We start from the raw sequence: 12,716 nt of genomic DNA, 5'->3' as shown, positions 1-12,716 counted from the left end.
AGACTCTACTGGGAAGAATATTGCCAGCTCAGGCTGTATGATCCTAAATCAAATCTCTCTTGTCTAGCTTGGGTTGCTGGTCCATCTTTCTGTGAAATGCCTTGAATGAATGGGGAGTAAATGAGGTGTTTAACAAATACTGTTATCTTTGCAATCCCTCTGAGGTTATTTGGTAATAGTAAGTGACAGTGATAGTAGTATAGCTAGTTGTTTGTGTACATTTTAATTGTGTGTGTATATATATATGTGCTGTCTGTCACTGTAGAAATAATCTCTAAATGTGAGTGAAACAGCCAGAAATGCCTTACTTCAGTGTGTTTAAAAATCCTTTGCTGTTTAAAATTTTTTTTGCCACTGTCCTGTATTGTCATGTAGCATGGGCACTGCAAAATTCATATATTCACTGATGGTAGCTGTGTATGTACTTAAATGTGTGTGGTATGTTCAGCTGATGTTGTTTGGCTAAAATATTGTGCTATTCCTGAAGCAATAGTGTGTTTTCCAAGAAATTACACTCATGGAAGAGCTGCAGAGAGTCTCATGGTGTTTGCTATTTCTGGGAAATTCTTCATTGTATATTCATCTTGCCCTTGTGTGAGATTTCTGACATAATAATTTCTTACAGTTTCCAAATATTTGTGGTCAGCCCTGTGGTTCTAAAATACATTTTAGAGGGTAGATGAGCAATATCCTATTACTTGGCCTGTATGCATGGTAGGCATTCTTAAATATTTTTCTGGAAATGAAACCTGCAGCAAATTTGGAACACTGGTTCAGGAATAGGAAAGTTAAAAATGCTATTAACTACAGGGAGGGAAGAGAAAAGCTCTAAACGATTTTGTGTTATCAGTAATACTAACTGTTCTGGGCAGTCCTGTTTCAATAGTATTCACTTCAGGCATGCTAGTTACAGAGAACTGTGGGTAACCTGATGTGATTTTATTCTTATTTCTCCATGGAAGCTCTAAGTAACTGTGGAGAAATCATGGGACTTAATGCTGTGCAGTTTTCATGGTAAGAGATGGGAGGAGAGGAAATAGGGAGGTGACAGAAGTAATGATGAGTAATCTTAACAAAAGTGGCTGAAAGGGGGTGAGTAGTCTGGCATTCCCCTCAGCTAGCTGTGCTGCTTTTCCTTAGTCATGTGATTTATTTTTGGAGCAATCTAACAGATATGTGTCTTAGTTTTGCAAAGGTTTTTTTAACTGGGGCTCAGCCTTTTCATGAAGACTGCTTTCAGTCATCCCTTATTTGAACTTTCTTTTGGACATCCCCTATGGGCATTTCCCTAGCCCATAAAAAAGGTGGTGAAATACCCATTCTGTTAATACACTGCTACCCCCTGGCTCCATGTATTTCAAATAATAGTCATAAGCATTGTATCAGCCAGTGGATTTAAAGCTACCTTGGACAGTAGAAGAATGCATAAAGAGAGACCCAGGAAACTGCAGTATTGGTTGGTAAGTGTTATTTAGAGAGATGATGGGGAAAAGGGATCATATTTGCATGAGCATAGATGGGAAATGAACAAAACATATCTTTGCTTTATATGATTTTGCTGCTGTGCTAAGACTTTTTATGGGTCATGTAAAATTAAGCAGGAGTAGAGTCTGATATGTAGAAAGCTTATGGGGCTTTGTGTGTATGTTTATAGTTTTATCTTAGCTGGGATATATGACATGGATTTTACAAATTTTGGAGATGGAGAAATAAAGGACAACCATTTTTTGGCTTTTTATTCCCCACACAGAGTAACATCTGGAATTGATTTAATTTAAGAAGGCTAATTCTTTCTGTTAAGACTTTGTATTTCCTCATAAGTATATTTAGTCACTGCCTGGATGACTTTGGAGGGAATGAATCCTGTAGAAGTATTAATCAGTGAAGTTGTTTTTTATTTTTTTAAATGGAGCCTATATGTATGTGAATATAGCTGTACACTTGAAGATTATTTAAATGGATCTAACTTTACAATATTTGCTTGTTTCTTTGATAAAAGATCCAAGCCCTGGAATTTTTAAAGAATGAACCATTATCACAATTGCGTTTTACAGACTGGAAACATGAAATTGAAATAAATGTTTTTTGATTGTTGTTCATTGAATAATTTTGCTAATTATGCTTAAATAAGTATGATGTTTGAGAATAACATTGTGAATGCCGCTTCCATAGGCGTGATGAACCAGTGTGAAGTCTCTGCCAAGGAGGGATGCTGTATCAGTAGTGCCAAAAATCAAATTGTGTATCTTGAGTGATTTAATCTGTATTGGCTTAATTGAAATCTGGAGAGTGTTTTTTGTGTAAATCGCTTTTCTCAATGTTACGTGTCTCAAAAGACTTTCATAGAGTTGCTGTGAATTTTTATCTGATAATGGTCAGCATGTCGCTACATAATGAAAATGCTCAGTGATGGGGAGTATTTGAAATTCATCATAGCTGAGGATGCTTGTGTAAATCTTTGCACAGTCTATGTTACACTGCAAGTCTGGGATAAACTTTCAGCTTCATTAGATTTCTGTGTGCCATAGAAAGCAGAACATAATCAAAAACATTTCCTTGTGTGGTAAACAAGTTTCATAATGTTAGGAGTTGAGACCAGACATAATTACAGCCTCTTTCTCTGGCAAAAACTCAGTCTGTAACCTGTGGTTCTACACTGTTTTCTTCCAGTTTTTGCTCCTAACAATTACATGCAGTTTAGAGTTAAGTCTTGAGCCTCATTAAAGTAGCATTGCTTGTTGCCTGCCATGGTTGCTTTCCCCCTCTTCTCCCTTCCCCTTCTGGCATCCTCCTTACTGAAGAACCGCAAAAGCTGTACCAGGTGATGACAAAGAAACCTTGGTCTAGGCTCATCTAGGTTTCACAGTATATGCAGAGTTCTTCTATAAACAGCTGTCAGTACTGAATCTGCTAAATGAACTGTTTAACTGAATTGCTTGGAGAGCCCATAATGGAATGTACTTAGAATAAACAACAGGGAAGAAAAAATGCACACTTTAAGAATTTAGACGCAAAAGCTTCATTGCAGAATTTTTTCCAAAACACCACAGAGAATTAATTTATTTGGTGTTTACATTACAAATGAAATGGACAGATTGACTAGTTGATCAATTCATGTCAAGACCTTCTTAAACAGAGTTCTGGTATCTAAACAGTGATTCTTGTGACCATTGTCTTGCTTTGGAACAGTACAAGTGTCAAAGCTTGCAAAGAAGTGTTTGAGAGGTAGGATATAAGGAGAAGCAGAGCTAGATACAGAACAAATTTTCTGTGAAGTTTATCTGTGAACAACTTCAAAATTGCAAGCTCTGCAAAACTGTCCTTTTCAGAGGGTCACAGATGTGTTTGCTTTCCCCCTGTGAACTTTACCCAGTAGTAGAACTCTACAGGGAAGAAGAGTGGATAAAATAAGAAATGAGGATTCTGGGCTTTTTTGTCTGTATATCTACAAAGCAGAGAAACTGCAGCAACCAGTGGAGATAACAGCATTGCTGATTTTTTGGGGGTTTTTCTACACAGAAGTGGCTGTAGAGGTGAGGGACTCTCAGCTCTTTGGTCATGATGCCTGAACCCATTATGGTACAGAACCTCCTCACACTAGATGAATGAAGTTACTATATATAATGCCACTTTTCCTTCCTCCTAGACCTCTGTCTTTTCAAAAATATCTCCTGTATTTTCAAATACAAAAAACCCAATCATCACAGAGGTTTTCTGAAAATAATAAAATTGATCTGTTTGCCATCAAGTATGTTCCTACCTAACATTGGCATTCAGCTGTTCTTTTTCTTTATGGTTTACTTTTAATATGAATCATAATTCTGATAGCATTAACCTGAAGTTACGTGATGCAAATGTCAGTAGTGTGGGATACAGGGGAATTTGTGACATTGGCTTCTACAGTGAGTGAATGAAGTGTCTAACGAAGTGTTGTAATTACAGTTCAAATTTATTAAGTGTTCTATCTTCTCCTTCAACCTTTTGAGGATGTGGGCTATTCTACTATTTCTCTCTAATTTCTGCTGATTAATACACTTCAGGTAGAAAGATTTTCCTAAGAGTCCAGCCAGAGTTTTATTCCTTCAGCCTAAGTTATTTCTACCTGTGATGTTTGTAGAATTATGTTAATTATCTTGGCTTTACACTGTGGGTAAGACCAACAAAGTTTCCTGAAGCTGTTAAGATCAGTCTGACTGTGCATCCCCACTGGTGAGTGAGGCCTCCAAGCACCCAGGCCTGCTCAGGGTGGTCAGTTGCTGTCATTTGTGTTCCTTGGGGCTCCTCTGGAGTTTTGGGTAGGCTCAAATGGAGACAGTACTTGGAAGGTGATGTCGATTTTTTTTTTTTTTTTTTTTATGGCTGTTCTTGTGCCTGCTGAGCAGCTGTACTATAGATGTTTTTGGAGACAGTAAACATTTTGCCTAGAGCAACATGTTGAATTGTTCAAAGCCACAAAGAAATGCCATGTTACCTTATTGACATAGACTTGTATGTTGTACCACACTGGGAAACTTTTTCATCAGAGATACAGATGGAAGCCTGGCACTGCAGAGGCCTGACCTGGCTGTGTGCGGAGGGACAGTTTTCTGCTTCTAGACACTTGTGCTGCTAAATCTCAGCATGGGTGTTGAAGTGTTGAATGCAAGCCCATTTGCTACTGAATTTAAGGACAATAAAGTGCAAATGTGAATTGAAAATGAGGAATGTAAAGAATCATTTGGGGATTTTTCATGGTCTGGAGAAATATATTTTTGGTTTTGACTAGGCAACTGATACTTCCGAAAAGTCTGCCAATGGAAGTGAAGGTTGTTATACCCTTCCAGAGGAGATAGACTCTGTCATAGGCTTTTGGTAGCCTCCTCTGTTGTTACCTAAATGTTTCCAAAATGATAGAAGCCACATAATATACACCACGTATATGGTATTGACTTTTGCAGTTCTGTCCCCAATTAGAAATGTCATTATTGTGTTATATTTTAACATATTTTAATTATTGTGATGCAATCTGGAAATAACATTACTTTAAACTAGTATACTTATGCAGGAAAGAAGCAAAAGTGTTTAAAGTTAGCAATTTGTTCCAAAGTCAGCTTGCATGGACACTTTTTGTTTATTAAATGAGAAGTCCAAGCTGTCTTCTGCACCACATAAATTTAACCAGAGTATAACTGGCTACTGTGATAAATCATTGCTTACATTATTTTTAGCCAGTTTGAACTGAACTAGTGCAAGTTTTCATGTAGATAAGGCCTTAGGTCAGAAGGTTGTTGGTTCATATAATAGAGATTAATCTGTATTTTTTCTCTTAAAGAATTCATAGAGTGAATTCTGAAGTTATGATAAAAAATGTTTTGCGGTGTCTGTGTCCTGATATGCAAGAGGTTCCTTACATCTGTGCTTCCCAAACTTGAGAGTGGGAAGGTCATGTTATTGAATAAGAGTGAGGATGAGAGAGCAAGCAAGAGTGCTTTGACATACTACTGTTATACTGCTGACACTGTTGTATTTAATTTAAAACTTTCTATGTTTCATTTAAAAGTATGACTCAAAAGCTGAGGGAAGATCTGATATTATTTCCCTTGCTTCCAGCCTCAAGAAACAGCTTCAAGGTCTCACGCCTTCAAAAACAAGTCTTTTAAGAAAACCAAAATTTGTGGAATCTGCAAACAACTAATCGATAGCCAAGGCATTTCCTGCAGAGGTGAGTAACATATGATGTGCTGTTTACTTTCTTGCTGTGTAAAAAAAAAAAAAAAAAAACCAAACCAAAAAACCAACCCCCAAACAATTAGTTTATTAATGTTGACGTTTCTAGGAATCCATGTTTCAAGAATTCTGCCTGGACTAAGTATAAATGTTAACTTGGTTTATTTCCTTCCTTTGCACAATAATGTTCTTTGAATTTGTTGGGGAGTGGGGTGCTGTAGTAGGTAATTGGACTTGTATAATGATGTGCTTTTATTGTTATGCTGTTCAGGCAAGTTCCAGAATAAGGCAATGCCTGTGGAGGCTCTCTGAGGGGCATGTGAGTGATGTGTGCACAGTGGGTGACAGATGCCTCTGGAATTCAGTATCCAAATGAGGAAGTGTGAGACTGTCTCGCTGAGGCTTGAAGGTTTTCTCTGCATTAATTTGCAAAAATTCCCCAAAGCAACCATCTATTTATTTTTTTTTTCAGGTGTTATGCTCTGTCTAACCTTAGTTCTTCAGTCTAATCACTTACAAAAACAATAAAGAGGTTGTTCTCCTGAATGTACAGACTACAGCTCCTTACAGCTGTTTTCCCTCACTTTTCTCCCTTGCTGCATAGAATTGAGCATACTTGCCTGTTCTCCATGGGATACATGTGAGGTCCTTTATGCAAGTTGTCCAGGGGTAGGGGGTTTCCCCTGTACTGGTTTAGTCTAGTTAATGTTCAACTCCTGTTATTCCGTGTTAATTAAAACAGTATATTTGCTGCATGCATGGTTTACCTACTAGTAAGAGAATGCTATTATCTCTTTATCTGAAGCATAGTCACTGTTTTTATTGAGGTGTTTGTACCACTTCCCAGTTCTAGATGGATCCCTTTCTCCTCCCTCCTCCCTCCCATATTCTTTAGACATGTTAGGATTCTTCTGAGAGTTTCAGAGGGAGGTGAGAGATTTAGATGTCAAACGAATATGACCATTTCCTGAGCTAAGGTGCAGACTTTGTAAATGAACGGTTAAATGCAAAATACCTCACTTGTTCAGCATTGCAGTTACCGTAGGAGTGGTAGTTATGTATGTATTTCTTTAGCATATTTCTTCTGTCTGTCCTTCTGGAGGTTGGTTCCAAAGCTCTTAGGATTTAGTTGTTTTCAATTTAGCAGAAATGGTATTGTTGGAAGGGAGCTTGCTTAATGAAGGAACTGTCTGAAGACCCTTTTGATCAGGTTCAGTGTAAAAAGCACTTGTACCAGGAGAGAATCAGTACTTTGAAGGCAAGGGCCTTTGGGGTGGGAATAGAAAAAAAAAAAAAATGTTTTCCAGTTTGGTCTGTATTTGAGTTCTCGCAGCTCAGAGCTGGAAGTCTCAAATTCACAAAAGCTGTGTCAGTGTGCTCATTTACCAAAGGTAGTAAGAGGTTGACCATGTCTGAGGTTAGGATGAGTCTAAGCAATTTTTCCGTTTGCCCCGATATGTAATAGCTTTGGTTTAAATACAGAAACACTACAGTACTAACAGTACACACCAATGTAATTTTAACATGTCTTTGGCTAGTGTTTATACGTGGTTCAAAACATCAGGAAGAAAGCAAAATTCACATGTATTCAAACCATCAAGGAAAAAAGCTTTCAGGAAAAACAAAAGAACTGAGGAACTAAAATTTTACAAACACTTCTACTGGGATCCCTCCAACACACTCCCTAGACGAGTATAATACATGGCTATGATATATCCATGTGCATATCTAAGTCTGTCTGGGTTAATTTTCTCTAGGTTTCTGGGTGAAATTTTCAGAATGAGCCTCTTGATATTATCCCACAGCCCCTTTTGCTGATGTGAGCACCCACAGACTCACTATCCTTCTGTGCTGCTGGTACATTTTGATTGTTAGTTACTTGATACTTACCTATGGGAAGGGAGCAACAGGAGTTGCACAGAGTGAAGTAATGCCTCCAAGTAGTTTCAATTTAATAAGAACCCATTTGTATTTTAACTTCCAGCAAGGGCTTTATAAAGCAGAGTTTTGGAAAAGATAGAACTGAAAGCTGACTGTTCCCTTGCCAGCACTGCAGTACTTGAAATGTACCCTAGTACTGTGAAACTATTAATATGAAGAAAAATGAACCAGCTGTTTCAGAGCCAAATCCCAGTGCTGCTGCTTCTGTAAATTCTCCCTGATGTTGCTGAATGAAAGTGAGCAAGTTGGCATTGGGGGGAGGGGAGGGAGAAGAAAAGCCTTTAGTTAAAAAGAAAAAACAAGTTCCTTTGTGTATTAATGAGAAAAATCTTGCTTTCTAACAGTTCCTCCTCAGAAAATAATAGCTCTTTGTACAGACTGCAGGTTCCCTCCGGACTATAGTATCTTATCAGTTAAAGGAAAGTTATGTGTCAAGAGAAATGAGGGGAAAGGAAAGGCTCCAGATTGGTCACTACGTAGTATTTGCTGTTTATCTAGCAATGAATCATGTACTTTTTGTAAGGGAAAAAAAGCCATAACTGGGTGTTGTGTTGGTTAGATAAGTTTTCATTAGTATGTGGCACTTATTTTAGGGGTGTGTTGTTTATCCCTGTCTTGCAAAATGTATCCTTTGCTAGTAGCCAGGTCTGAATGCAGTGCTTTTTATGAAAAGTGACTGAAAGGTACACTTGAAAAATTATGTCTCTTTGTCCTTGTATACTTCAGTCCACCTCAGTAAAGCATACTCAATTATAACGAATTTATTTTTAACAAGCACTGCAAAAACAGTGGCAAAAAGAAAAGGCAGATTTGAAGAAGGGAAGCTCCTGGCTGTCTCCCTGCCTGGTAAGCATGTGGCTGGTCTGTGTTGTTGATGCAGTTTCTCATTATGATGGAAGGACAGACAACTGTCGATTGATTATTCTAGAGTACCTGCACATTCTGGAGAAATCAAAGATCACATGACTCCCCATGTCTCTTCAGTGCTACCTCAAACTTGAATGACTCTGAACTCTGGTTTGATCTTCCCTGCAATACAGTTCAATGTAATTCAGGGCTAAGCAGATACATGTCCTGATCATGCACATTTACATAGTTAGCCAAAGGGCTGCAGTGCTACAAAAGCCTTCTGATTTTATTTTTTTTAAGCTACTTTACCTGTTGAATATTCAGTATTTTACCACATTTGTAAACAAGCTGTCAAAATTATGTAATTTCTATGTATTTTCTATGTGAATTTTTATTTTTTATATATGTAAAACATGCATTTTTTTAACTTCTATTTTACTTTTGTTTCCTTTGCTTTTTAAAATTATCATTTACCTTTTACTGTGTTGTGATCAAATGACAGTTAGTATAGAACAGAGAGCTTTTTAGATCCTCTGCATCTTCCCAGTGTCTAGAAAGGACTTTTCTAGCAATTTAAAAACTGGAGACGAGATTTGGGATATTTGAGTAGTTTTAAATAATGCAACATTATTTCCTAGCTCTTATGGCACTGATGGGTGAAATAAGGGTGAAGAATTGAAATACTTCACACACTTCTGTTGATAAAACTCCATTCCCCTGCAGTTGATGATTAAGTTAACATGTTTAGGTGCTGCTAGTGAGACTTTACATGCAATACAAAGCATTCCATGAGCTAGATTTTAACCTTAATTCAGTTAATGGTAGTTTGAATGAACTGCGTATCTCTTAGTTAATTTAACCTAGCCACGTATGTTTTGGTTTTGGGAATATGTGTTGGTGTGATCCCAGTAGGACTGCGCATAGAATTTTAGTTCCTTGGGTTTTTTAATTTTTCCTGAAAGATTTTTTTCCTTGACGGCTTGACTGCATGTGAGCTTTGCTTGCTTAATGATATTTAGAACCATGTATAAATGCTAGACAAAGAAGTGTTAAATTTGATTGACATGTACTGTTAGCTGTATTGTCAGTGGAGAGATGCTTACCATGTTATTGTGCACAAGCTGAGCATAATGATACAATTCACCTTCTTAAAATTAATCTATATAATACCTTCTGTCTTGAATGTGTTGTTAACATATGGTTTTCATACAAGTGTTGATTGGCTTACAGTAGGTAAGTCCTGGATTGTTTCCTTGAGCATGTAGCAAGAAATGATAGTAGAAAGTACATTTTTCTCATCAAATTACAGTATCTGTGTTTTTGAGAGCTTCCAGCTGCTTACAGATCATAGATCAAGATTTTAGGACGATTGGAGCTGTTCTCCTTAGAGACTTGATATTTTCCTTTGATATTCACCTGCTTGTTTGTGATTGTGCTTGTGGTCACAGCTAGTGGTCCACTTAAAATACCATTTTGGGTTAGTTGGAGTATTATACTTAAGATCTATATTTAATCAGATGTTCACTGCTTCTGGCAAGACAAAATGAATTTTTATACTGACACTCATTTGGAGCTGATAAACTGTTGTGAAGTCTTGTTTGTGCATACTCCGTGTAAATATATGCATATTTAATCTCACAGGGTAGCAGGTGTTTTTATATACTCTATCTTTCAGTTTAAGTGCTAAGTTCAGTAATGACATATTAGTATCTTAATAATGTGCAAAGCATGTCTGTGGTTACAGTTCTGGCAGACAAACCAGAAATCTAGAAATGCCAAAGGAATTTGTATCCTGCTTGGGCCAGTAGCATTACAGCTGACTCTCTTAAATGGCAAAGCATGTAGTGTGTATTTGTGGGGCAGGGGTGTTTGTGTCACCCTGGTTTCTATGGAGTGATCCTTGTGAAATAAGATCCCCTGTTAGCAGGCACTTACATGGGTGTATTCTGAGATCTGTCCATCTATTGATCTTAGACATTATATGTAAGATATATATTACCTGTAATTTCAACTTATAACCATTTTATGGTTAATTATGGCAGTAGGCATACCCATATAATTATGTTAATATTATAATGTGGGAGATCGTTGAGAGAATGAAAAGACTGTAATCAAATTAAAAGGGGTTTTCATCATACCATTCTTGCTTTCTGTGTGATGTTTGTATGTATGCTTGCATGTCGTCTTGAGCACTGATCCAGCAAATTGTATTACCTTCTGTGGGACTGTTTTAAGATAACTGCTTTGGTTAATGCTTTTGTAATGATGGATTTTTTTCATGTATGGCTCAGATTTGTAAAGAAATGGCAGAAACCAACCAAACCAGAAAATCTTACTATTTTCCAAAGCAATTAACTGCTAATTGCTTCCAAATTTAAAAGGTATATGGACTTGTGAGAAAATGAGACCTAGAATTCTTTTGCTAGCTCTGTATGCTTTCAGTTATGACCAACATTTGATAATACAACAGGGAACTGCATGTAAACCAGGATATTCAGGCTGTAGGACAAAGGAATGTGGTCTGTTGTCCCTAGAGCAGATTAATAGTTTGTAGCTTCTGTGAACCCCAAGGAAGAGGGATTATGGCAAGCAAGCTGGAGTTAGGTAGGGACCCAGGCTGTTGCTATAAAACCTCATTTGACTGTCAGCCTTGTTAGTGAAAGGCATTTGGGAGGATATCTGAGGAAGACTGTATGAATTGATCTAGTAGCAGCAGAGAAATCTTAGTAAGAACCCCTCAGAAATGGGTGTATGTTGACCTTACATGAGTGACCCGGAGTGTACTGTTCTGGAGAGGAGGAGGCTGGAAAGAAATGTGGACTGCAGGCTGTTTGTGACACCAGAAGGCTGGGAAGGTCAGTCCTTCTCTAGACAAAATGTGCACACAGTAAATAGCAACTTTTGCTGGATTAGTAGAATGTACTTTAACACAGCTATACAAGCTATGCATTCATATTTCAGCGCAGAGCTTCGATAGTGAAACATGGAAGCTATGTGCATAACAGCAGAGACTTGAAGGAGAGGGATGAATAAAGGTTTACTGGAGTGTACAGAGATACAGAAGAAGGCACTGTAATTACTAGGCATTACACAAGTGGTACATAAGTGTCCTGACTGAACACAGTCCTCTGGAGCTGAGAGACGCTGTGGAACTGACATTCTTTGGCATGTTGTTACCCCCCTGGAACCTGGGGGAGGAATTATGGCAGAAATATCTAAGGGAAGTTTCTGCTAATTTGGAAATAAAAAATATACAAGGCAAAAGCCTCTAACAGAATGTTTAATGTTCATAGCAGCCAAACTGCATCACAGATAATTAGGTGATGTTTTCACTACAGACAACTTTCCAAAATATGAGTTGCCTACATGTTTACCTCATAAGGACTGACTTAATCATGCCAGAATTTGATCTGTGGTTATAAAATTTATTTTAAAATGAAAGTTCAAACCACTAAGGTTTCTAAAAATCTGCAGCTTCTCATCCTTACAGCTCATAAATTAAAAAGTAAAAAAAAAAAGGCACAAACTAAAATGTGATCCCGGGTGGCCCTCCCGTGCATTTTTTCCAGGAAAACCAATGACTGCGGTGTGACCTGGTATACCTACAACTTCATAAACTTAGACCACTTGAAAAGAACACAAAATTCCTAAAGATAAATTGAAGTTAGAACCCCAAAATCTGAAGTGCTACCATCATTAAGGTGTATAACTGGAGTGTGATGAACTTGATATGCCATGTGGGGAAAGGAACCTCAAGGTAAATCTTGATGCATTTGGGTAAAACCTCACACTTCTAATTGGCTTCAAGACAAGGAGGGAGGGAACTACCATGGGAGATTGAAAGAATATATAGAAGATAAAGTTTAAATACAGAAGAGACGGCTTAAGAAATCTATTGTAAATAATGCTGAAGAGTTTGTTCTGGTACATGCAGAAAACTTCAAGAAACTAATTGGAGTTGTTTGTAGCCCAGCTTAGACACATTCAGGATCTGAATCCTGTAAATAGGTAAGAGGGGGAGTTGCTAGTGGCTTTTATGCAGAGTCCCCATCTGTCATTAAAAAGGCTTAAAAAGTACCCCTGGAAAACATGCCTACAACTGTGTAAGTACTTGAAGCATCATGTTGATGACCTCCTTTGCATAGTTGGTATTGTTTTCTCTTTTGGTGAAGGTCTTTGTCACTTACAGGAACAGTTGTGAATCAAAACTCCATGTCCCA

The 12,716-nt window shown here is 37.6% G+C and overlaps 1 protein-coding gene across 6 annotated transcripts in view; it reads left to right on the top strand.

The window, feature by feature from the left end:
- The window catches only part of TNS3 (tensin 3), a 240,535-nt gene that overhangs the window by 56,989 nt on the left and 170,830 nt on the right, over nt 1-12,716 (top strand). For all 6 annotated transcript variants that reach the window (XM_074899804.1, XM_074899806.1, XM_074899803.1 and 3 more), the window contains one exon: nt 5,590-5,701. In XM_074899804.1, the coding sequence (XP_074755905.1) occupies nt 5,590-5,701 (112 nt within the window). The remainder of the gene's footprint in view (nt 1-5,589; nt 5,702-12,716) is intronic.

Source organism: Athene noctua, chromosome 2 (genome assembly GCF_965140245.1).
Source record: "Athene noctua chromosome 2, bAthNoc1.hap1.1, whole genome shotgun sequence".
Classification (NCBI taxonomy): domain Eukaryota; kingdom Metazoa; phylum Chordata; class Aves; order Strigiformes; family Strigidae; genus Athene; species Athene noctua.
The sequence above is the reverse complement of the archived record's forward strand: the minus strand, read 5'-3'. Positions and strand labels throughout refer to the sequence as shown.